The sequence below is a fragment of the Hippoglossus hippoglossus genome, chromosome 23 (genome assembly GCF_009819705.1).
Source record: "Hippoglossus hippoglossus isolate fHipHip1 chromosome 23, fHipHip1.pri, whole genome shotgun sequence".
In the NCBI taxonomy this organism is placed as follows: domain Eukaryota; kingdom Metazoa; phylum Chordata; class Actinopteri; order Pleuronectiformes; family Pleuronectidae; genus Hippoglossus; species Hippoglossus hippoglossus.
In genome coordinates, this window is record NC_047173.1 from 2493488 (window position 1) to 2520139 (window position 26652).

A 26652-nucleotide genomic window follows, 5' to 3' on the forward strand; every position below is an offset into this window, starting at 1 on the left:
TACAGTCTATGGTTTTGACACTTGACCAGTTCATACATGACACAGCTCAGTCTGCCCATTACCTCTCGCACACTAAAGACTATAGTACATCACTGTTTAACCCACAGCATTACAAAGTCCTCTTGTATTGTGTCTCTCTGAGGAGTGTGTTACAAATGGCATTGAAACAACATTAAATTGGATTGGTTAATGCTTCGGTCCAGATCTAAGAAGAGATGAAGAAGCAAATAAATATGCAATACTGATAATTGCAGGAAAATGTAAAAAATCTATTCTAGAGTTGGTCTCCAGTGGGTTTAATGGTTAATTGTCTGTATTTATATTGCACTTTTCCAGTCTTATTGACCACTCAGAGTACTTTAGAGTACAAGTTACATTCACCAATTCAGACACACATTCACACAGCACTTCTGTATGCACGGCTTTCTCTTATACACACCAATCATACACTGTAGACACAAACCCCTGTCAATTCGGGGTTTAGTACCTTGCCCAAGGACACATTGGAATGGAGACTGGTGGTGGCAGGGATCGAACCACCGACCTTCAGGTTAGTGGGGGATCCTGAGAAGAGGAGTTAAGCTCCATATTCCATTAGCTCTCTTTATCTCTGCAGACTCTCTTTGTTTGCAAATAAAGATGTGCGGGACCTTCTGGTTAGATTAGCAGGCCTCTCATTTAAGTGTTTTCCAAAAGACACAGCCGGCAGCTAATTACATCACCTGTAGCTAATGGTCATTGATCCAATTTCCAGTTTGGAGAAATGACTTGAGGACGTCTAGACCAGTTGATATAATTTAGCAATCAACATTTGATGATTTACGCTGCTTAGCTTATTTTTAGGTTTTCACTATTAGGCGCTCAAAATGATCTTCGCCAGCAGAAGGGGATAGAGATCTTTAAGTTTAAATTATTTCTTCATCCGACAACGAGGGTATGTTGTTGCAGCTGTCCTTTTGTTTGTTTGTTTGTTGGTTGACTTTCACCAAACCTGGTGGCCGGATGGGATGTGGGCCAAGAGAGAACCTATTCAATTATGGCTCGGATCCAGACAAAGGGATGGATCCAGAGATAGGGCATTTACATTTTCACCCATTTCCTAGGGAGTAATTCCTGGTCTTGATAAAATAATAATAATAATAATAATGAAAAATAAGGCATATTTAAGGGACTGATATTTAAGCATGTGTGCAATCTGGTGCAGCTTGATTGAATCTAGGGGACAGTTGTGCCATTCTAGTTAACTTAAGGCATTTGCAGATGTTGAAACCTAAACCAGATATAAATTCAAGAATGATTTCAAAAGGATTCAGATTCACTAAGTGGATTTAATACGGAATTCGGACTTGATGGTTGTGAATCCCCCAAACCAATGCAGGTTTATCTCATTTTACAGATTCAGTATGAAAGTGGTAATAACCTTTGTCTCCTCAGCATCAAATCGAAGGGAACAAAAAAAAAAAAAAGAATAAGACTAAGCTATGCTGACTTGGAAAGATAAATGAAGGCTATTCAAAGGGAACAAAAAAAGACAAGAGAGAATCTAAGACAGACTCAGTGGGAGGCAGGCATATCAGGGTGTGGCTACAGAGGAGTGCTCTCATCTCTTTCCACTGTGATTGGCAGCAGCGCGATGATAGCTAATAAGCAAAAGGCTGACATTTGGATAGATAAAATGAAAATTGAGCCCGAGTTCCAGGATGTTTTTGTAATTGCCCCAGCCAGTAGCCTGTGATTGCAGCTAGCCTGAGTGGCTGGAGCTGTGCCTCTGGGGCTTAGAGAGGACATTTTCAGCTACAGACAAGTCTACTGAGATTAAGTGGCACTGCCAGGCGGGGGTCAAATTGCTTTTAAAATGCCATGGGTCTCAAACGGGAAAAACAGTCGAGACATGCCACGACTCTCTAAGGTGCTCTGTGGAGATTGGAGCAGTGGTTGTAATCGTTCTATTAAATATGATATAAATAAAGCCCTGTTTGAGCCTTATACAACTCTTTAAGGACACATTTACTGAGTGTGTAGTCAATAACCACTCAAACATGATCAGTTAAAGAAATTAAGATTTTTTGAAGTTGAAGACAACGGTAGGGGAACTGGATGCCGCACAAATGCCTCAACTTAACTGACAGTCCTGGGACGTATATCCATATTGTATCTGACATACAATATAACTGCATAGAAAGTATGTGTCAATCAGCTTATATTCACAATCAAGTAGATTTAAAGAGGTACAAGTACAAAAAAAAAGTACTCCAAAGGGATACATGTGTTTCCCTGGGCAGCCACCCTTTGAAGTATGAATACACAACTGTCTTATTAGCCATAACTCCCAGTAAGAGAAAGGTATACCAGGAATGTATTATTGTCTTTTTTTTTATGTCTTCAGCCTGCAGCCAGTCGAAGATCTGGAGGTTTGCATTTACAGAAACACTCAAATAAGTCCCCCTTAAACTGTGGGGTTTTCAAAAAGTAGATTTAAAGCTAAAACAGCAATTAGGCCAATCGGGCAAATCAATGACGTTATTTCATCTTTAGAATGCCCAAAAAAAAAAAATGTTACTGGTTCCAGCTCATAAATGGGATTATTTGCTGGTTTTCTTTAGGGGATTCTTTTATTGTAAAGCACTATTGATTGGTTCATCTATAAAAAGGCCAGAAAATAGTGAAACACGACTGTTGTAATTTCCAACAGCCCGAGGAGGTGTGTGTGTTACGACTTTGTAGCAAGGGCTCCAGACTAACCCTTTTTCACCGGTACAACTAACTTTTTCATTTAGGTGCACCAGCATATCATTTAGGTGCACTGAAAGTTTTTCAATGCGCCTTTTGGCACCGCAATAATACACATTTTAAACCTTTTCTTGACAGTTCCCATATGCATTGGTCATTTCTTAACTAGGGCTGGGTTTGATTCCAATTGATTGGTTCCAATAGTGATTCAGTTCAGGTTATTTCATTGTACAATGCCAATTTTGCCTGATTGTGAAAGACGTTGTCAGAGAACTTAAGCTTTAAAATGAACAAGGAAACCTCAGAGCATTCTTAAAAATATTACGTTTCAAATTTTGTTGGACGATATTTTGTCCCGGAAAGTATTGCGATAAATTATATTATTGTCATCATTGTGAAACCATTTTATACCAATGTTACTAGGATTAATATTATAGTGTAAGAACAGGAATAGGAGGAATCTCATCTTTCAGACGGTAGTGGTGATAAAGTCAGAGGAGCTGTTTCAGGGGCACCAAGTTAAAGTCACAGATGGAGCATTTGTACAGCTAAGATAAAGATGAAATCACTCAAGCTAAATTTAATCAGTACAATATCTCTTTCTTTGATAGAAAGTCAAAACCACTGGCCTGTTGCATTTCTACAAGAAAGGTCAAACTTTCTCAGAAACAATTCATTAGACCTTTGTTGCCACACCCAAAGCTTGAGAGATACATTTTGTTATAAATTGTGCTACTTTCAAATACGTCTTCACCAAGTACTGACCATGAGTAAAATGGCATCTGAGTAAAATCAGCAGAATGCCCCTTTAAGGAAAAGTCAGATCCTTTTTAACCTCACATCGATTGTAAACAAAAGTATCAAGAGTGTTACAATATTGTAACATCACACGATTCACATCAGAAGGACACCAGTCAAAAAACTATGAATGTATTATTTGTTTATTGTGGCCATAAAAATGGCAAAATGTGTTCTCTTCATGTATGTTTTATGAATGTTCTGACCCTGATGTCAAATTTACGGTGGGAATAGAAATGTGTTAAAAATGATTAAATGATGTTTTGCTCATAGATCAGACTGAGATTGTACGGTTGCACAGGCTTGAAAAGAACATAACAGCAGCATTCTGTGATAACAGTGTGTTATCACTTTTAATTCACACTTGGGCAGCTATGTGTTAAGTGTCTGCTCAAGCATCAGAATGCTGCCAGGGTCCAGTGTGCCGAAACTGACATGTTTCAGTAGACATCAAGTCTGCTAGTTGCCCAGATGTGTTTGTGTCATCTTCTGCTCCCTTCACTATTCAAACGATACGAACGATTCAACTATTCAAACGGTTGCATCTGACCAGGAGATGTGTGCTAGAGGTCTACAGCTGTCCTGTATTTCGCAGTTAAGGAGGAGAGGTGCTGACATTCATACTCTGAATACAATATCATGGACAACAATCACTTGTCATACTTCCTTACTATCTGTCGAACAATAAATACTATTTATTGAACTATACAAACATTTAAAAAAAGGTGTATTACTTTTCATAAATGTAGTAAATTTAGTGCCACATTGGAAAGTATGGCTGTGGAATGTGACAATAAACAGAATGATCAGTCGGTGTCAGTTTGGCCGATGCGTTGCGTTCTTCCACACGACACGGATTCAGGAAGGGAATTTGCACAAACAAACATGGAGGGGAGTGAAGTTGACACAGGAGGACGACTCCAACCAGCCAAAACAAAACAAGGAGCTCGTACCCTACGTTTGGTATAAAAAGTCTGACACGGACCAGAAAAAACATACATTGCAAGTTATATTGCAAACCGTTCCCAGCCGAAGACTCAAAAACCACAAAACTTTTACCATCTACGGAAAAAAAAGTCTCAAAGTACAGTGGAGTGCTCGAAAACAAAGCCCCGACTCAGATGTTGCGAGAGGCTTCTGCCTCCAACACAACATATGACAAGAGAAAAGAAAGTAACGGGGATGGAAGGAGATTAACAGCTGCTGTTAGAAATCAACATCTGTTAAGACACGGACCTGATTTACACAGTAACATTTACATAAAACGTGCGACGTCGTGATGTGCATCATTAACTGCTTATGAAATGACCTATACCAGGATATGAGAGTTTGGTGATATGACATGACCCTACTGGAAAAGTATGATTTTCCACACCTTTGAGATAGTATCAGATATTCCCTATCAGACCCCCTACCTGGGCGAGTTGAAAGGGTCAGACGGGGTTGGATGTGCTCTAGGTGAGGAGGAGTCTCTTTGTGGACCAGGTTCCCTTTAGACCCCCTGCCTACATCTGACCAGCCACAGTACTTTGAGGCAGCGGCAGGTTCAAAGAGCAGGTGGTGCCAAGCACTCCTCTCCATGTCCAGGCCTTTCAGCTTCCCTTGTCAAAGAGCACCTCTGCACTACTACAAAGTCTTTTGGGCTGGACCGAGTGGGGGGGGCACTGTGGAAACTGGGGCAGGAAATAAAGGTTGATCTACAAAGGGTCCTGTTCCTCCTGGTGTGTCAAAGGCCAGAGGAATAACAGGAGCAGAGGGCTGGCCAGTGTGGCAGAATGAGGACAAGTCAGGTTGGGCATTGTTGAGTTCGGAAAAGTCAGAAGACTTCTTTCACCTCGTTTATATGGATTATAACAGAGGTGTGTGCTGTAGGTCAGAGGACTAATGGAAACTTGAATATTTAAGCGACTGATGACACTCGGGTTAACAGGTGGGCACAGGAGGGTAGATGAATAAACTAAGTCTGCAAAAACTTAGTATTTTAATTATCAATTATCTGCCTCATGTGGAGGTGCAAAGATTCATCAAAATGTTTTAGATAAACAACTCAACAGTTACAGATCCTCATAACACAACCTGATAGCAACCAAGTCTTCTAGATCAACTAAACTGGTGAGAAGAAGAACTAATTGCCGCCAGATTACATTTTCTGCCAATATTTGGCAAGTCACAAAAATGTCTTTCAAGAGAGCAATGTTCATTCTCTAAGATTACAGGAGTAACAATTGTGTCAGTAGCTATTATCACATCAGGACTGTGACTAAATTCATCCACGTAGAAGGAAATTGCATAAACATTAAATGGAAGCAAAATGGAGGGTATTATTATCATTATAAGGCCACGTAAGTCAGAAGAGGGGGAGAGGGCTTTAGAGAGGGCAGCACTTACCACCCACCAGGTCGTACTTAAATGACATCTCAATCAAAGCATCACATTCTAAAAGGCGGTTGGAGAAGTCGAACACTTGGTTTAAGTGGGCCAGGATGAAGGATAAGTCAGAGAAATCAAGGAGTATTTCAACTGTAAGTAAGAGGTTTTATGTAGATGAGGAGGCAATTCCAAAAGAGAGAAAAGAGAGGCCAGCTGAAAGTTTATGTAGGTGGTACGATGCAGCTCTTAGTGATTAGGATAACATTAGGAGGATTTAGATCAATGGAAAAGACGTCAGTAAATAGGGTCAAATATTGTCGTTGACAGAGGAGGAAAAAGGAGAAGAGCAATTCTTCCTCACGTGAGAACCTCAACACATGCGTGAACGCAAATGTCCAAGTGAGAGCCTCCGGCCCCCTCGTAAAAAAAAAATCAGCAGAAAGTCTGCAGAATTTGATGTGAGCCCACAGCAGGGGAGGCCTGACCCATCAGGAAACTGGCGCTTTAATATACTGTTGGGGTCTCTCCCAGAGCGACAATGCTCCCATCCACAGAGCATGAACCCCTGAATGGTTTGATGGGTAGGAACATGATGTGAATCATGCACTATGGCCTTTACAGTCACCAGATCTCAACCCAATAGAAGATGTTGGACACCCCTCTCCACCACCATAGTTGAAACACCAAATAAATGAATATCCTTTGGTAGGTGAGTGATTCCCGAACGCCATCATGGCATGTAATATCAAACACTGAGGTTTCATTAGGCCAGCTTTTTGGGGTTATATGCAAACAAGTAAAACATGCATAATGATTCTTATATGTTTATATCTCTGTTTAAAGAGGTTGTAGATATATTCTTTTGCTGTAGAGGTGTTGTTGGCAGGTCAGTCTGGGCGGTTTGTTTGACAGATTGCCTAGATGGGGGGGCTGTAGTGGTTATATTGTGGCTGTGGCAGCAGGCTAGTTAGCATGGCCTACGGTTAGCATGCTCGTTAGCCCAGTGTGTGTATGTGCAGTTCGGTAACCACGCCCCGCTCAGACCTGGTTTTAACATCCGTCCTGAGAGATCTTATCACAACTGGACGCAACCCTCAGGAGCCCAACAGAAATAAAACCCTCCAGCCTGCATGGCCAACCCCCCCCCCCCCCCCCAAGACGCTCAAAAGTCTGAACCCATTTTCATTTTAACAAAAGCAAACATTAAATCCTCACACGGGAGAAGCCAGAACCAGAGAATGGTTGGCATTGCTGCAGTGACTTACATTATTACTGGTCAGAATTGCTGTGAATTAATTTTATTTGGACTGACCGTTGAATCATTAAAATGTTTCAGATCGAAAAAGCGAAAAAAAACATCCGTGTAGGAGGAGAATTTTCCAGGGAAATAGAGGAAACATTTCATTATTTCTGCTTCTCCAAGTTTGCTTAGACTCACAATAATGCTTAATTGAATGAGGTAGTCTGAGCCCTCGACACCTGAGACAAGAAAAAAGAAAACGCATACATATAAATGACAAAAGACGAAACACAATTATGTGCAATAGTCAGGGGGCATAGGGGGGACATACATTTGAGAAAAATCAATGCGAGACACGGTGCAGAATGTGAAACATCTTTGTTTTAAATTGAAGGAACAGGCTGGCAGACACAAATATGCAGCCTCCCAGGAAACAGGCCGACTGTCTGCGGTATCAGTGTCCCATTGATTCAGGCTTTGTGTCTCACTATCGTGCCCCCCCCCCCACCGTCTCCGACAGAGCTACTTAATATGTTTGAGGGGCTCCGACGCCTCTCATCTGTAAAAGGCAGAGCTTTTCTTTTACCCACATTAGAAGTGGAGTTGGTGGGAAGGAAGTAGAATGGGTCTGCATGGGGTTACGGGTTGGGGTGGTGCTGCGGCTGCTCTGAAGTCTGTCTGGTGGGACCGAAGCTTTATTGGCTGGAAAGGAAGCCGGCGGAGTTGCAAGGGCCTGAGAGCCTGGATGAGAGGAAGCTTTTGAAACTTCCCACATCGGCATTAGAGAGATGAGCAGCTATTCAGCACTCGCTCCCAGCCTACACACCAACACATCCGTAAACACACAGACACACAGACACACAGACACACACACACACACACACACAGAAAGCCAGCCTGCATATATCTGAGCAAACACACACTCGCTCGCATCCAGCAAACACACTTTGGCTTCCTTTTTATCTGCTGGTCCGTTAGATGAGACTGGGCTCTAATTGGTCCTGGGGGAGATTGGCAGGACGAGCGGATCAACGAGGAGGCCGGGCCCTCTGGAGACAAACAACAGGAGAGGGAGTGGCAGGAAAGGAGAGGGCCACAGCTCCACAAGTAGAGAGGGAACCGTGACGAACGGGGGGGGGGGAAATAAATAAATAAAAGCGGGAGGGAAGGCAGGATGACGAGGAAAACCACTGGCAAGAGGGACAGGTAACAGTTAATAGAATTCCATTGATTAAAAACCATTCGGACTAATGTCTCCATACTTGGCTAGTTCTACTTCAGTTTATCTATACTTCTATACTCACCCCCCCCCTCCCATGTGTCCCATAGGACGTAGAGCAATAGATGCAGGGGGGGGGGGGGGGGGGGGGGGGGGGGGGGGGGGGGGAGATGGAGGTGGTTCTTGGACGAGATGAAAGGAATATGTGATCAGAGGCTCTAACCTGCAGCCAGCACCTTTGTACTCCGTCCTTTCAGCAGTTTCTGCACACGGCAAAGCTGCAGGTGGTTCTCATGGCGCCTGGTATTGTTCTGGATGCGCTGGGACACTTCGCTCACCGCAGTCACCGCCCCTGCAGCACACATGCACAAACACTGTTACTTTTACCGTACATGTGAGGACACTGATGAAATCTTTTCTGAGGAATAATATGATACAGATTTGGATCAAAATCACCAAGCAGGACTGATTAATAGCAATAACATTTTTCAGGTAATTTCACTTGGTATTTAATTTGCCAAAAACAAACATTCCTGTATGATCACATGAACTTTAAACAGACTGAACATCAATTCAGCAAATTGACAACATCGCAAGTAATAATAACATTGCAGTAACATTGCATAATACATAACAGACATGATAAAGGGTATTTATCCGTGCCACCCACTCAGCGGACACAGCCCCAGTTTGTTCACGCTGGCCGTGCCCTCAGCGAACATTTCAGACTTTTCTTTGAAAATATATGGTGATCCCGACCATAAAGGGGCTTGAAGTAGTCAGTGACTTCCACTGGCAGTCATCGGAGATTTGAGAAATGACTTATATTTAAGTCCCTGTACAAATGCTGCTTTCTGAGCCCACCACCGGTGCTCTTTGGTTTCAAATGCCCATAAATGACAAAAAAGTAATTCCCTTTCATTAACCGCAAGAGGGAAAGAAGGCCTGGAGTACAGATGATGTACAGTATATATAGAAGTACATGGTTGGAGCTATGCAGAGCTGATTTCAAATCTTTGTTTAAGGCCCAACACTTTTTCCTAACCTGAGTCACTATGTCTTCATTTGTTTACAGTATAAGACTTTATCACAGGTAGTTTTAGCGATGGGTTCAACTTCTCTTATCAATGCTCCCTTTTGGGCCCAGCACTTTATTGATCAGGGCCAGATACCTTTTAATGCATGCTGTTCTCCAACTGTATTTCCTCATTTACTGCCATTCCTCCATGACTGAATTTTTTTATCAATTAAATAAGGATAACAACAAATACGCTGTGGCCCTTTTGTGGTGATACACTGAAGCCTATTGCAGGCTAGCAAATGCGACACGTGCAAAGTGAAACGTCAGGACTGAGAGGTGAGAACCTTTGTTTTTTGGAGGCTCACTCGGCATCGAGGCCTGATTGTGCTTGATTTCATCAGCGGTGCACTTGCAGAGAACTTAACCGAGCTGCGCAAATTGAAATATCCAGACAGCCCTGATTGGGCCTGATGGTCTGCTGTGTGGCTCAGACTGGGCTGGGTCTTGTGTTTGAATGCGTGTTCAGGGGCACCAAAGCATGGTAGTATTCATTAGGGGGTGCTCGTCTCCACCACAGGGGGCCCTCGTAGCTTATAATGCATTGCCCTCCTGCAAATCAGCCAAACTGTCAGTCTGTAATAGTATGCAAACAACAGCAGCCCCAAAATAAGCTCAGCTCATTTGGTTTAAGTGTTCACTTCAACATCAGACAAAGAGTAGTCCCCTTCCCACCTTATCTGCTGTACAACACCCATACTGAGAGTTGAACATATAAAGCTGATACTAGCTAAATATTTTTTAATCAACAAAGTTGTTGGCAAGCACTAATTGACCAGAGGAGGAGCAAACACACTCTGAGCAGCTACAGGCTACATCCACACTAAACTGTTTCAGTTCTTAAAAAGCATCACTTTTGTTACGTCCAAGTGTTTAAGCATCTAAAACAGACACTTGGAAACACTTCTGGCCCCAATTTTTGTTTAGTAAACATGAGTTGCACTTTTGTCAGGACAGTCAGAAACTCAGACTTTTGGAAATTATGACGCGGTCAACTTTTTTCCGCTTCCTAATTGGGTCTTATCAGTAATGACTCGAAAAAAAGTGGTGACTGTAAAATGGATAATGAATTACAAGCATTTTAACTTTCAGTAACAGATTTACTACGTTGTCAGTCTTACTTTTCACCATCGCTGCTCCTAGTTTTGAGCCTTTTCTGCGAAGTAGAAGATGCTGTTTATCCATACTTTATCTTAAGGCCTCTGCATAGTAAGAGAACTTACAATATTATGGACAAACTCAACAGTTGCCACAACGAGCAACTCTTTTACTGGAAGAAACCTCTAGCAGAACCAGACTCAATGTGGGCGCCCATCTGCCTCAACCAGTTGGGGTTGAGATGAGAAACATGGGGGAGAGGGAAGAGGTGGGTGAAAACTGGAGCCTGAAGGCTTGTCTGAATGAAGAATGTTTTTGTCCGAAGCACCATTTTAAAACGTAATTTAAAACATTTTAGTGTGGACATAAATTCAGAGCAAAATGACAACTGGTGTTGTACTCGATGTCACTTTGTTTCAATGAAGAAGGATAAAGAAGTCTGTCAAAAAGCTCTGTCATAGCATTGAGTTGATGGTGTATCTGTTTTCATCAATTGGATGTTGAAATAAAAGTATCTCTTCCAACCAATGCTTACGATTAGAGGACAAAAGGTGTTTTCGGATCAGAGGAACTTTCCCGGTTCTGAGAAAATGTTGGAAGACCCTGCATGTTTTTCAGAAGTGATGTTTCTATACCAACCGCCAGCGAGCTTACCACACACAGAAAAAGCCCTCGAAGGTGCTGAAACGCAGTCATAGTTCTCGAGTTGTGAAGAGATACTGAAGAGATACTAAAAAGTAAACTAAGCCTGCTGTACAATAATATGCAAATGGCGTCTTTTGGAGCGTTTGAAGAATAGATTACAGTGAGAAAACAGCATCTTGTTTTGATAAACAACTACATTTTTCTTGCATTTCTATTATTTTAATCAGTGTCTAACAATAGGCAAAGTGGGCCTCAGGATAAACCAGCACACTGAGGAGAGCACGGAGGCCCAGAGGCAGCTGCAGAAGAAGAAGAAGAAGAAGAGATTGAGGAGGGCGAGAGAGATGGAGGGAAGGAGAGAGAGAGAGGAAGGAGGGGAACACATTGTTCTTTTCTTTCTTTTTGTGTTTTTAGACTTTTTGAGTGCAGAGAATGGCATATTCCACAATAGTATCTATTAAATGACCAGGTTTAGAATCAGGATGTTCATCACTTTAATGTGGCAGCTTGGAAATTGGAACCAAAATGTAAAATAAATGTAAATATAATTGAGTAAATGGAAAGGTTTTAATTAGTTATTTGAAGCTATAAAACAAGTTGTCATGATTGACAGGTGAGATTGACTTGTGATTGGTTGAGCATATGTATCGATGGGACTTCTATCAAGTGCAAGATGGCAGCACCTGTATATTTTGGCTTCATTTAAAAAAAAAAAAAAATTGTTTAAATGGCGATATGACAATTTAAACATGAAAAAAATACAACATATAAACCTGAGGAAAAAAGGACATATCTGACTGGGCCAGTTCCAACTTCCAGTAGTTTAAGGTTTTCCATACCTAATTATGGACAGAGTTAAGCTAGTTTTATACCAGCTCTACTCAATTAATAAGAAGAATAGCAAAAGTGAACAATTTTCAATGAAACTCCACCAAACTAATGGATCTTCTATTAACGGTGCTATTCCAAATCTATCTGTGTGAAACTAACTCTCTCACAAACTGCCTTTCCTTACTTATTTTTGTACAAAGCTTTAAAAATCTTTGCCCCAGAACAAATAGGCAAATCATCAAAAATAGAGAGAAGCATCCAATTACTGTGTGTCAGCCATAATAACTGCTGTAAACATTTAGAACGACATCATTAACGCGTCCAAAATAACAACAAACAGATGGATTCTAATTTCAAGCTCAACTTTCCTGCTTTTGTTCTGAGCGCTGGAACTCGGCAGATGAACTTGATCCTCAGGGCGACTTGTCTACACTGAAATAATCACGGCCTAATTGGCTCGCTTAACTTCACAACAATTACAATGTAAACCAAACAAGGCATCCGTGTAGACTTTTTTTTTTTTTTCTCTCCCTCCCTTTGTTGTACGTGTTTGGAATATTTTCCCATAGCCAGCTTAAGAAAAACAACAGCTCCTAATTACAGTATTCTTGGACTGAGTTCTGGCTGAGGCATTAATAATACATCCGGCCCATTACACATTCTGAAGACGACTTCCTCCTCTTACAGCTCTTTATTCCTTTTATTCACTGTTTGAAAAGTGTTTGACCGAGGGATGAGGACTGTTAACTTTTACTGTTTAAATCTCTGACAGAGTGGGACAGTCGCCCTCATTTCTGCTCAGAATTGGTTACGGTTACTACAGCGGCGTTGGGTTGTGAGAGTGTAATATTAAAGCTGCCGGATGAAAACTGCTAAAGTGATGTCATCACTACAATTAAATCCAACCTGAAGGCACTGCGAGGGGAAAGAGGGAGGCTTGAGGGGAGGGAGAAAGAGGAGAGGAGAACAAAAAAAGAGAGACAAAGACGAGGAAAGGCAGACAAGACCGACAAGAAAACAATAACAACAACAACAAAGCCTCTTGTGATTCTATTTGCTCGTTTGCTTAATCAGATACAATGTGATTTGTCTGGAAATTTTCTTTTTTAAATTATTCCCTTTACAATACAAGCGCGCTGACTGTATGAAGTTTCTCCTATACCCCCAGCCCCCAATAAAAAAAGCAGAGGAGTTTAAAAAAAGGATCTCTAATGAGAAGAGGAAGCGGCGATGGTGGGAGCGCATTTAGAATATGTACCTTCATCTTAGAGTCAGGGGCTGTTTTAATTTGTAAGCAAAGGCAGCACACCCGCAATGAGATTTTAATTGATACACATAAATAATTCCTTGTGTACATCCGCACTTGAGTCAGATTTGCTGTTTATTTGACGATTGAAATTAGTCATTATCGGGATTCGTGTTGATGTTGGAGATTTTATTTATTAATATAGCTCCCGCTTAATATCCTCTGATCCGCTCCCAATTAATTATGTCAAAATCCACATCAAACTAGAACTTTACACGCGCAATCTCGGCTCGCCTCGCTTTCATTCCTCCGCTCGCCGCGCGCTGCTGTGACAATAACAACAAATGAGGAATGAGAGGGAAAAAGCACTTTCCCTTTGTTCCTCAAATGAAGATAATGAGGGCTGTCTTTCACTATGAGTCTGACTGGTGCGATGAAAGTCTTCACAGGTTGCCTTTTTTTTTTTCTTTCTTGTTATTGTTTGTTTGCTTTCCCCACTGTTGGAGGGCTGGACTTTTTTGATGAGTGTACAGCTTTGCTTAACTCTCCTGTGCGCCACGCTGCTTGTTACAGGTAGCAGGAGTCCCGCTGTGAGCGAGCCAGAGGTCTCTGTGTCTACAGCGATGCAAAGCACATCATCACACAAACACATCGCTTGTTGTTAGGTCGCTGCCACGGAAGGATCCTGACAGAGCGGGAGAGGCGACGGCGCCGACCTCGGGTTCACGCGTGCGCAGCTCAACACACGTCGCCCCAAAACACACGATAAACACCCACACAGGATCAATCTGCAGGAATTTCCCTTGAGAAGCAAAAACTAAATTACGATTGGGGCAGCGTGCATGATCAGAAGAGACACTTACTTGAAAGCTGCTCAAACTCCGGGTTGTCTGGAGTGGTGTTGGCAGTCAGGTCTTGTAAGAAGTGCATATACCTGGGAGAAAAACAGAAAAACAAGCAAGGTCACCGTCTAAAGTACGAGCTGAAATTAGCACGACAGACTTTTTTTTGAGTCGTGCGGCTTTGTCCTGTCACTCAAGCCTCAACGCGGGAGAAGCACCAGCGGCGTCGTACAAAACACACTTCAGGAGAAATCAGAAGTAACAGGCAGGAAGATGTACACAGTGAGGCTCCAGACTCGTGGTGCAGATGGGGGAGAACGGCGTTTTGCTTTGAAGACTTGTTGATGGTGACAAACCCTGACAGATGCAGCTGGAACACCAGGAGATGGAGATCTCCACTGGTTTTTACTCTGAGTCCTCCCCAGACACATTGCCTGGCAGAAAACAAATTACTCCATCGAGTGAGTCAAGAGACAACCTGGTTGTAAAATGGACTTTTTCACCTTTTTAAATAAAAGTTATAAAACTCTGATGAAGTCCATCAAACTAAAAGCTGGCAGAGAGTAGATAACAATCCATGTACTGTGTTCTTAAGACTGACAGCCTAGAAACATTCATAGAACTACTAAGCGAATAACCTGAGAGTAAATTTAACAAAGAATTATCCACAACAATAGTCATCATGGACGTTTAGCAACATTGAATAAACACAAACATTCTCATAAATGATGCTTTGCTCAGAGCAAGGTTCTTGACCTTTTAGAGCCCTTGTTTAGTGTTTTGCTAGATCATCGGTTTTGCATTATCCACTGTGGAATAACGAACATGGTTTATCTTGGTTCTCAGTGCAGTTGCCTGACCAACTTTTGCTGAGATATTTAAAACGTTTCTATGACTCATGTTTCCACCATGGTAGGATACGTTTCAGATATCCTCTGATGTTTCATCCTTCAGGACATAAAAAGAACAGACTCTTCAGTTTCAACTAAATCATCCATCTTAAAATAAGACGTAAGAGTTGCACAGAAATTGCGACAATGCATTTCTGGCTCAAAGATCCAGAGCCATGCTGCGTCATTATTTTGTTCAAGAACAGCACTGGGGTGGGGATGGGGGGGATCACAGGCCCAACCCTACATGTCTGATTTTTTATTTATATAACATTTGAAAGTCTCTGGCTACATCCACACAAGTGTGTTTTAGTTTAAAAACGCATCACTGCTGTGTTTCCGCCTGATGGAAACACTATTCCAGAGTTTTGGTAATTTAGTTTGAAAACTCCAGGGCTGTGTTGTATTCTGAGACGATGACACACTTACTCGCTGATTGGTTCTTATCAGTCAGAACCTATGCAAAATGTTGTAAACACATACTGTCACAAACAGTTCCACCTCATCGTCGTTCAACGGAAAGAAATCCCTAATCTTACTTTTCATCATTGTGTTCCTCTTTCGTACTTTTTAGCTGTAACTAAGCAACAAACTAAGTAGAAGATCTGCTTTCTGTTTACACTGGTGCAAACCAGTTCTGTTTACACTGGTGCGCTCAGCGTCATGCTCAGGTTTGGGTAATTTTGTTACTTTAATACTCAGGTTTGGTTACTTTTGTTACTTCAATTCTAAGGTTTGGTTACTTCAGTACTTAGGTTTGGTTACTTTTGTAACTTCAATACTCAGGCTCGGTTACTTTTGTTACTTCAGTACTCAGGTTTGGTTACTTTTGTTACCTACTCTTCTAATCTGATGGGGGCAGCTCTATTCTTTTCTTGTTTTTAAGTTAAGTAAAAACTAAATTTACATTGAGTCTGATTATTAAACTTGCACATGGAACTTACGAATAAAACCTTCCTCTACTGAAGAAAACGTAATCCATTTGTGGCACATTGAAGTAACTTATTGTCCCAGCGTCAGCCTCCATCTAAAGTAACAGTTGCGAAGCACCAGCTTGCTCTGAAATCTTTATCCTTTTCACTGGGATGATGTTACCTTGGAGTGCATGGACAATTGACATTGATTTCCAGTGTCTGTCTCTGCCTGTGCAGCCCTGTGTTTGTGCAGTCTGGGCCCGCTCCAGAGACACCGCGGTGCCAATGAGAGAGGCCATTATCAATGCCAGCAGACTGTACACCGCTGCTAGTGGGCTATTTGGTGGCATGAGTGGGACGAGACATGTGTTGGAGAGTGACAACTGTGTAGTGGGATGGTGTTTGTATACAGTGTGTAGAGGATAACAGCAACACAATGGTGGTTCCTCAAGCTGCTTGTAGAAACCTGCTTGTTTAACTGAATCTTTGTGTGGTAATCCTGTATATTGAGATCAGGGAACTACATGAAGAGCTGTCAAATTATCTTCATCATCTAGACTAGTTAAGCGATTTGTACTTTAAGGATTTGTTTTAAAATATCAGAAATTAGTTAGATGTATAGCCTCTTTAATTTCCCAAAGGTGGGGTCTTTTTTATTTGACTAACACTCCAAAAACCACACCACCATCAAAACTTCCCTTTAGAGAAGCTGTAGCGAGCAAATGTTGGGAATCATTTCTTGAAAGAAATTTCTGTTAATGAACAAATTGAATGAATTGACTTGTATTTAGTGTTTGAATCTCTAAATATTAATTATAGCCTACATTAATAAACAATATCTTTCGAACAGTTTGCATTTCGTGTGTGTGTTAAATACCTGTGTGTATTGGAATGTACATGTTATCCTGTGTGTGCTTTAGTTTCACGCCATGAATACATATATTAGATATGTTCCATCTTTATAAATACTGAAAATAGTCATTAGCACAGATTTCTTTCGGAATAATCTCTATTCTATTTGATAAACACATTATTCACTTATGCTTAGTTACAGCACAGTCCAATGAAGGCAGAGTGGGCAAACTACTTACAGTATTTAACTCACGTAACAGCTTATATGAATCTCTCTCTCATTCTTTTTACTTTAACACTTTTAAAATACTCTAACTCTTTCAATGTGTTTGCTCGTCATCAGTGAGGTCATAATATCAGATCCACACACTGTGTCATCCAGGCTGTATCGGCATCCGGATTCAATACTTATGCAGCATTCAGCACCAGAAGCTAGACTATGAACTCCGCCCAAAAAGAATCACACTCAGCGCTGTTTTCAACTACCCTCTCTGTTTACTTTACAGTTACATTAGTACAGCTTCTGTGTAAGTGAAAGTTAACAGAAAAAAAGGTAAAGCTGTTTGGCCTGAAATTAATCTGATTGAGTGTGTGTGTGTGTGTGTGTTGTAGCTTTTAGAGGAGCTGAAGGAGAAAGCAGCAGGTTAGCACGGTGGTGGGTCCGTGGGTGGAATAGGAGAAATGCCCTTGTAGTCGGCTTCTCATTGGAAATGAACACGGAAGCTCCAATAAGCTCCAATTATGCCTCCTTCAATTAAGAGACACTTAAAAGGAGGAATAATTTCACATCTTCCTCTTCTTGTCTCATCATGTAATAACAAATGCATTACAGGTATTATTAGCGATGGAGGCCCTCTTTTCTTATTAAGGAGTGCAGACGAAGAGCTAATTAAGGCAACCGCGCAACAAAAAAGAAACACGCTGATGAGCATTATTAAGGCACATCTCAAATAATGTAAAACCCGACTCTCCCATTTAGCTGTCCTGTCCCGCTCATTAGCAGCAAAGCAAAGCAAAGATAATTAGACAATAACATAATCTGAACCATATTTATAACAGTTAATATATATTCTAATAATGAGTGCAGCTTCAGAGAGCGTGTCCTGGTGAGGGGATGTGCCTGCCACCGCTGCAGCAGGAGCTGCTAATTCCTTTGTAACATGCAGATGATATGCAGGCTCCCTCCTGGCAGACACATCAGGTCATTTGGGCATTTACACACAAGTCGGTAAAGGGAGAAAAAAAAAAGAGGAGGAGGAAATATCTGTCTAATTATTTTGCTTCCCATACATGCATTAAGGATTCAAATTTGTAATTAAGAGACAAGAGGCACTGGCAGGCTTCTGCATGGGTTAGTGAACATGGCTTGGGCTGGTGGGTAATTACTCAACTTTAATAGCTTAAAAGCAAAGGAATGCACATTCGCGGAAAAAATACAGAGGACTGGAGATACTCCGCAGTCCAAACTTAAGCAATTAATATGTAATATGAAGTGAGCGAAGAGAGCATGTTATCTCTCTGAAAGTGTGACTAAAGCAGCTCTGTAACTGCGGACATTAGAACACACTTCAAAGTGCACACAGACTGAAGCTGTTATTACTTTGTGCTGCAGCATTAGTCAATTTAAGGCCAAGGCTTCTACAGCAGCCTGTCATTAAAAGGCATGGGTTCGCCTGAAACAGGGCTCCAGGCGAACCATTTACATTGGCTGCACATCATTTAGGTGCACCCAACATTTTTTTATTCGCCGTATGGCACCCCAAAAATACGCCTATGATAACTTTTCTTGGCAGTTCCCATATGGATTGGTAATTTCTTAACTAGGGCTAGGTTCAATTACATTAGATTTTTTCGAATATCGATTCGGTTCAGGATATTTCATGGTACAATGCCAATTTGCCTGGATATGAAATAAATTCTCAGGGAACTAAAGCTGTAAACTGAACAAAGAAACCTCTAATTTAGTCCATTCTTAAAAATATTAAGGTAGGCCTGTCACAATAACATATTTTGTTGGGTGAAATTTTGTCCCAGAAATCATTTCGATAAATTATATTGTTGTCATCATTGTAAATCCATTTTAAAACCACTGGTATGAACTTAATTCTAAAGAATATTCAGCCTGACATTTGAATTAAATTAGGATTAAAAATATTAAAATATCCTGGATAAATAAAACATAAACCACCGTCAACCAAAACAATAGCTGGCTCTGTTAATTGCTCCTGAATAAATATTAAACATCTGTGTGTGTCTGCAGTGCGCACAACATGATCAAATCAAACGAACACAAAGTAAACTTCAGTATTATTTAGGTCTTAATAACTCCTGGTGAGTGTCGGTGTTTTTTGTAAAGTGTAAAGTGAGTGCAGGTCAGAAAGCAGTACTTTCCAAATACTTAAATTACAAACAAATCCTTTTAATAGAACTCATAACCCAGTCGAAATTACTTTTCCCACAAAACCTACTTGTTGTAGTTTAGTTGCATATTAACAGTTCCAAGGTGACATGACATGCCAACATTTGGAAAGTCTAAATGAGCAATTTGATCAAATATTTTATTGCATTCATATGTGCTGACAGGAAGTCAGTAGATGCCATAATCAGTGTTTCCAATTAATTATCTAGACTGTGGTGGCCTGTCACATTCTAATTTGACCCACCACAGTTTCATAATGAACCCCAAAAAATGTTTTACACTTCTCATTTAATATAATAGATCTCTTAGCGCTATTTGCTACATGCTCCCTCTCCCTGCCCCACTACCGCATGCTCGTGCCATGTCCATAGTGTCTTTACCGTCCACGCAAACAGTCAGACCTCAAGGTTTCAACTGCAGCTGTGGCATCAATGCAGTTTCTTCTCTCACGTGAGAAGTTATCTTTCACTCTTTAGTCTGTGTGTCCGTCTATTAGAAACTGTTGCGCATGAGAGGGATCGTTCTGGGTGTGCATGCAAGACCCTGCAAAAGGATTGAAATGATTCCGTAAGAAACGCTGCCTTCATCTCTTATGCTCTCAATCTTCACTGTTGAATACAGATTCTTTTAATTAAAACCAACATCTATAGACAAGAAAAGATGTTTTTTTTACTTTGAGTGAAAAAAATTATGTATTGGCCCACACTGGCATTACTTACTATTCAATAATATTCAATATTCATATTCAGTGATGAGAATTTTTAACTTGGGAAATGTGGACTCTAAGTTCAGGGTCAATAGAATTAAGTAAAGATTCACCCACAAACCACTGTGGCATTCAATAATTGCGGCACTTTACTGCCATCCTCTCTACAAACTGTGTAACACAATAAAGTGGAATTCAAGCTATTCACTGAAATACAACCCAGTGCCTGCAGACCACAGAATGGAGCCCTTTCAGAAACATTTTCAGAATTCCTTTAAAAAAAAAAAAAAGTTAATCAAAAGTCCAACCTTGTGTTGGAGAACCTCACTGCGTTTGGCTGAAGGAGCTGATGGAACTACCTGAGCACATAAAGCAGTCAATGTGAAAACCCACAATGACAAGTGAAAGACAACATTAGAAATGACCAGTGCACACTGCTACACACTTACTGCTTAGCAAGTATGACAATGACCCCGCAACCTCTGGAGAGTTGCGGCCTTTTGCATTCAGCGTGCGAACCCCTGGGTCGTTCCCTTGTTAGACTAAGTGATGCTCATCCTAGAGCAGATACGTTCCCAATTACTGCCGTCTCTATGAGAGCCGCATCTCTATTATCGACAGAAACATGGCCAATACAGGCGCAAAAAAGGTTGCTACTCGCTGCGGCAATCAACTCAAGGCCCCATCACTGTCATAATGGCGGGCTCAGTGGGGAGGACACCAATCCAGCTGGCTCCAGTGAATGCCACTTAATAAAAGCAATGATTTTATTCCTCCCCTGGCAGCAACATAAGTATCCGCACTCAACACATCCTGCTCGCCATCCATCATTCTCGAATGGTGATAAGTGACAACAATCTCGTGCTATTTCCCAGCCACAGAGCCAGAGCAAGGTAAGACACCCGCCATTGATGACTGTCTGCCCATGCTACTTAAAAATCATCATAAAATTAAAGACGTGTCCCTCGAGTCTCCCGTTTAACAGATGAATCAATAATGATGATGGTGGGAAATGTGGAGCAAAAAGGCAGAGTGAGAGAGGGCCGAGATATTTTAATCATTCACTAACGCTGGAACGCCCGGGCCACACTGATGCATGCACGGCGTTGGTGCGTTGTGCAACATGAAGATGGAAGGAGTTACCTGCTGGCTGCTACGACTTAAGCTGAATTAAAAAGAACACGACTTTCAAAGTCATCGGATCGCTGCGATGTTCACACAACACAACTTGTTTCTCTTGTGATCAGGAGGGTTGCAGTTGTTACTCACCGGTGACAGGGATCATACACTATGTGATCTTTCACCGCTGACTAGTGTGTCTGGTCTCATCAAAATATGTTTGATCAATAAAACACGTGCAACATCACTCCCTGATGCACCTCGATACTACATGTGCCTTCACCCTGTCCTGTGCTCTGATTGGCTGGAGTCGTTGCTGACTCTTACAAGATTTCAAGCAGGCCCAAAATGGGAGCCTCTCTTATCGCATCTTTGAAGAGTTTGATATTGGGCTTTTTGTCAGTGTGTTGAGAAACTCGTTGGCGACTGGCAAATTGGAATGTGAACATAGCCTTGGCACCTGCAAAGACATTGATCCAATTTACATGGTTGAGAGAAAATGTAGTCGTAAAGAGTTATGATATGAATATGAAACTCGAACCCAAAATAACCTCAACATTGTGAAGGATCCCTCCCACCAGCGATGATGGCTTTGCAGATTGTCTGCCACTGGTGTGTTTTGTAGTGTCTTCGGCCAGATGGGAGACATAACAGCTGTCATAAAGTCCTGACATGCAAAAATGTGAACATGGCGGCAAATCATCTGTGAATCATCGGTGTAGACGCACTTCTAACATGTCGGGATACACCGCTGACGTCCAACCACATTTGCTTCCCAGATTGGCACGTTGCAGCTACTTGTGTGTGGTGATGACCCAAGGCAACACACACGTCTGATCCGGGCATTCATTGATTGTATCAACTTTACACAGCCCAATTCATTTTCAAACCTGTTTGCCTTTGCTATGCCAGCAGCCAAAAACGAACAGCGACCATTCCATTACAACCCCTTCAAATCACCGCAGTGTTGTGAGTGAGTGACCCACGGATGACCTATGGAGTTCACAAAAATAAATAAATACCAGCCAGCAGTTTTGAGTAACCCAGGGCTGTGTTTTCCTGCAGACACAATGCAAGTGCAAGGGCAAACACAATTTGTATGCAATTTTCCTCAGGCGCGACTCTTTTGTTTTTTTGTGTCTACCCCTGACTGAAGCTCAGCCCGACTCCACCTGCTGATTCTGTATTCCTGACTGTAAAATTGCATTCAGCCTCTCCTCCATGTTGCACCCAGCTAAGCCTGGTTGCGCCTGGTTTGCACCAGCGCCTGTAGTCACCAAAAATGATTAGAAAAAAATAAATAAATTAATAAATAAGTTTCTGGTCAAACCCATTTGTGTTTGCTCTTTTTTTTGCCTGTCCCTTTTTCAGGAAAATACAGTAGAGCCTCAAACGATATGACAACACGCATGCAAATGTCAAAACATCTGAGGAAATTAGACGGGCCCTCAAAGTGGTTAGAAAAAAGTAAAAGGCCTTTATTTTTAATGGGCTTGAAGCTTTGAAACACACCAACGCGTATTGGCTTATGCCTTCATCAGGGTGTACTGGGTGTACTGCTTGCAAAATGTACCTTACGTTAACATAATACCCACGGTACTCACATAATGAGCTGCACAGATTTTGAATATGTGAAAAAGAGAAAACTGGCTGATGCTCATTGTTGGAAATACCCCGAGTTGAGGTATGAAAAGAAAAGGTTGGATTAGCGCATCCCTATCATTCTCCATGGCTTGGAGAAGCTGCATGAAGAGTTTCCCATTAAGCCTTGTGCGTGGGACTGTGAGGAAATAAAAGGGAAACCGATCCTTTGTTATAGAGGAGAAAGTGAACATAAATGAGATATACAGCAGAAGTGTCTCCGATTGAAAGGCGAAGAGTCAGCCCGTCTCCCTCGCATGATGGATGGATGTAACATTACGCGTGCTCGACTATACATCTGGAGAGACGAGACGATGAGGAGGCCCCTAATTAAGACGCGAGGCAAGCAGCTTGATAAACCAGTGTCACGATATCCGCTGCATTGGGAAGCACGTTTCAGCCCATTTCTTCCTCCTTGTTCCACTAATTAACGAGCGAGATCAAGACCGCGTGAAATTACAGCTAACAAATACTGGTGTTTAACAAAAGGGATTCTGACAGTTTCTGGACAGTCTGAGTGCTACACGTGTGCTACATCAAATAATAATTATTACATCTGTCACGGGACGCTGTACATTGTGCAACGTAGCGGGTGACTGGTGAAAAATAAACAACCAAACAGCCACCAGAGGAAGTCGAGTGTGAAATCTGTGACCCGTTTGTAACAGAACTGGTGATGGTGGAACGGCGGCGCCACAGCACCTCCTGAAACATTCAAATTAGTCTTTTCCTTGTTTGTTTTTATACAACTTGAGTATGAATTACATCCAGACAATTGGAAAATGTACAGGAAACCTTTTCTGGTTGTCAAATTAAAGCTCTGTAGGAGATCATCAGTGTATGGTGTGTTTTGGGGGACATATCTTTGAGGTTTAACAGACAATGATAATGTTGAGTATAATGATATAAAATAATAATGTATATATTTTCTGTATAACAATGGCGGAAATCAGAATAGTTTTCATTGATGCTCATAAATTGTAGTCCCTTGCCACTGTTAATCAACGTAAGGTACCATTCCACAATGGACTTAACTCACAGTAACCCAACCTCACTGAGCTTATAAAACCTAGGAAATAGAAAAGGGACATCTAGACTTCCTTCATTTACACAGTAGGCAGAGGGCGGGCTTACTGATCAATCCGCTGAACGGGAAGTTGCAGTAAATCCTCCAACTTGTGGTCCTTGAACTCTGCTCGGGATTCCTGCAGTTTCTTGAAACGTCTGAACGCCTTGTTTTTCTTCAGCGTGATCTGAGGCAACACCCAAAAAAAACACACATATTCTTATTCTCTAAGCCACACAGGCACATTTACAAGTCATATTTTGTGATCTGCGATAAGGGATTACGTGGGCTGTCCAGTATTTTGGGGTTATGATGGCATAATATATGATTAGCACATAAAAAATACCCCCCCCCCCCCCCCCCCCCCCCAAGAGAAATTACATCCACGTAAGGCTATGACAGATAACCCTGTTTCCAACCTGAATGCTCCTCATGCCTTTGGCCATGAAAACAGTACATGAAAATGTCTTGTACACACTAGACAGTCTTGACTACATGTTGTTTAAAGGCCTCTCAGACTACAAGAACATGACATACTAATGAGCTGTGTACATCGTGTCTTCTCCCCCAGGCAAAGTATATATTTTGGTAGAAGCAGTAATACAGCCCCTACAGCAAACAGGCATTAGAAATGAACCTGTGTTAAAATGTTAATGCACCATTTCTTTTCTTGTTTCTGCATTTGAGCCTCTCGTGTTTAATTAACAGAGGGGGAAATGTCCATTCATAATATTTATATATTGTATCATGTTATAATATTAGCTCAGGCCTCCTTACGGGAAAAAAAACCCCTATGAAACCTCTCTAAAATTCTAAATTCTTCTGATTGGCCAAACTGATTCCCCGCACCCAGCGCTTGGAAGCACAACAATATAGATATGACCATCACTACTGGTTGCTCCCAGAATCCCAGTCCACAATTCCAGGATGTAACATTTTGACAATTATGATGCATATTTAGGGAAATATGCAAATGTCCTTGCTTGACTGACTTTTGTAAATGAAAGTTTAATGTTTCGGGTTTTTAAAAAATGTAAAGAACAGCTTGTTAAATGCTCATAGGTCTGACGCAGAGGTGTGATAGCCACGTGGCAAGAAAAATGTTGAGTTCCTACCCCGAGCACTTTGCTGGCATTATAGATGTTGTCCACATACGTGTTGTAGTGCTGCAGATGTGGACAGAACTGGTCGAAACCTCGGCCAAAGTAGCTGTTCTCCACATGGACCAATAGTGATCTGCAAAAAAAGGAAAATAAACACAATAATACCACACCAGCACTTACAGGGACTATAAAGAATGCAATTTTCAAATCTAAAGAGCAGACTTTTAAATGTACAAATGCACCAGGTGAATCATTTAGGCGGTCTATAATGGCAAATGACCATTCAGCTGTAGTTACATGACATATCACAATTCCTTGAGTATATAAAGTAAATACTTACTATTGCAACTATTGGTTATTCTTGTCTTGGTCAAAAAAGTGTGATGTTTGAAGAACACACACACACACACACACACACACACACACACACACACACACACACACACACACACACACACACACACACACACACACACACACACACACTCTCTCTTTCACTTAACTTTTAATAAAAGGACTTAACTGCAATATAATAATTTGTCCAACAAATAGCGATTTGAACTTATATGACCAGTGTATACATGACTGTATATAATATTGATAATGATGTTTTCATTAGTGTTACATCACCCGAGGAGACTCCCCGAGGAAAGGCCGGAGATCCCCACGGAGATAAGAAGAGGGAGGAGGGGATGCAGAGCTGGAGCTAAGTGCCGGGAGAAGAAACCGCATGTACCTTCTGTGATTATGGGGAACTTGAGATCTTTCCCCTATAAGATGGAAGAGCTAACGGCGCTAACCAGGCTGCAGAGGGAGTACAGGGAATGAAGCAATATGTGCTTCACAGAGAGCTGGCTAAGTGAACTCACTCCGGACTCGCTCAACTCTCCGGACGGCTTTCAACTGCTGCGGGCCGACAGGAGAGCGAAGGGGAGCGGTAAGAGGAAGGGCGGGGGAATAGAGAAGTTGTAACCCGGGGCTGTTCACCTCAACAACAAACTGGACTGATCCACCAACACAGACGTCCTGTACAAGAGGGGCCAGAGTCGTCTCCACCTGCTGAGGAGAATGAGGTCCTTTGGAGTGTGCAGGACAATAATAAGGATTTATTTACAACACTGTGGTGGCTTTCTGCAGTGTTCTACACCATTGTTTGCTTGGGGTGTGGCTGCACTGGGAGGGACTGAAAAGGACTAAATAAACTGGGTAGGAGAGCCAGCTCGGTCTTGGACTTCCCTCTGGATTCCACTGAGGACGTGGGTGAGAGGAGGACGTGAGCGAAGCTGAATTTCATCATGGACAACACCTCTCATCCCCTGCATGACACTGTGGGGGCCCTGAGTAGCTCTTTCAGCAGCAGACTGCTCCACCCACAGTGCAGGAAGAGACCACTTCCGCAGGTCCTTCATTCCCACTGCTGTCAGACTCTACAACACCATCCGGAATGAAGAATAAAATACTGCACTGGTTTATCAGTGTTTTCACGGTCATTCCACTTACTCAATACAAACCACTTCTGCAGTGAAAGGTGTATATTATGTACATATTCTGCATTTTTATTTAATTATCTATTTTTATTCTGTTTCCTTTTTATAATTGTATTCTCTTGTCTACCTCATTATGACTTCCCTGCTGCTGTAACAACTACATTTCCCCCGGTGTGTGGATCAATAGTTTTTTCTCAAACCAAAACTTTTTTGTATTTTCGTTGCCTCCGAATGATCCCTTTATTTCTATATCAGGAGCTGGTCTTCTTGCAGGGACAAACACTGGCTCTTCAGTCAACCTTTTGTGTTGTTACCTGAAGGCCACTGTATGTTCCCCTTACACGATAGGAAGGAGAGG

At 41.7% G+C, this 26652-nt stretch overlaps 1 protein-coding gene across 2 annotated transcripts in view; it reads right to left on the bottom strand.

Moving 5' to 3' along the window:
- The window catches only part of arhgef39 (Rho guanine nucleotide exchange factor (GEF) 39), a 49908-nt gene that overhangs the window by 12593 nt on the left and 10663 nt on the right, over positions 1–26652 (bottom strand). For both annotated transcript variants that reach the window (XM_034578382.1, XM_034578381.1), the window contains exons 4-7: positions 24820–24940; positions 23773–23891; positions 14119–14189; positions 8581–8709 (exon numbers count right to left, since the gene is read on the bottom strand). In XM_034578382.1, coding sequence (XP_034434273.1) covers positions 8581–8709; positions 14119–14189; positions 23773–23891; positions 24820–24940 — 440 coding nt within the window. The remainder of the gene's footprint in view (positions 1–8580; positions 8710–14118; positions 14190–23772; positions 23892–24819; positions 24941–26652) is intronic.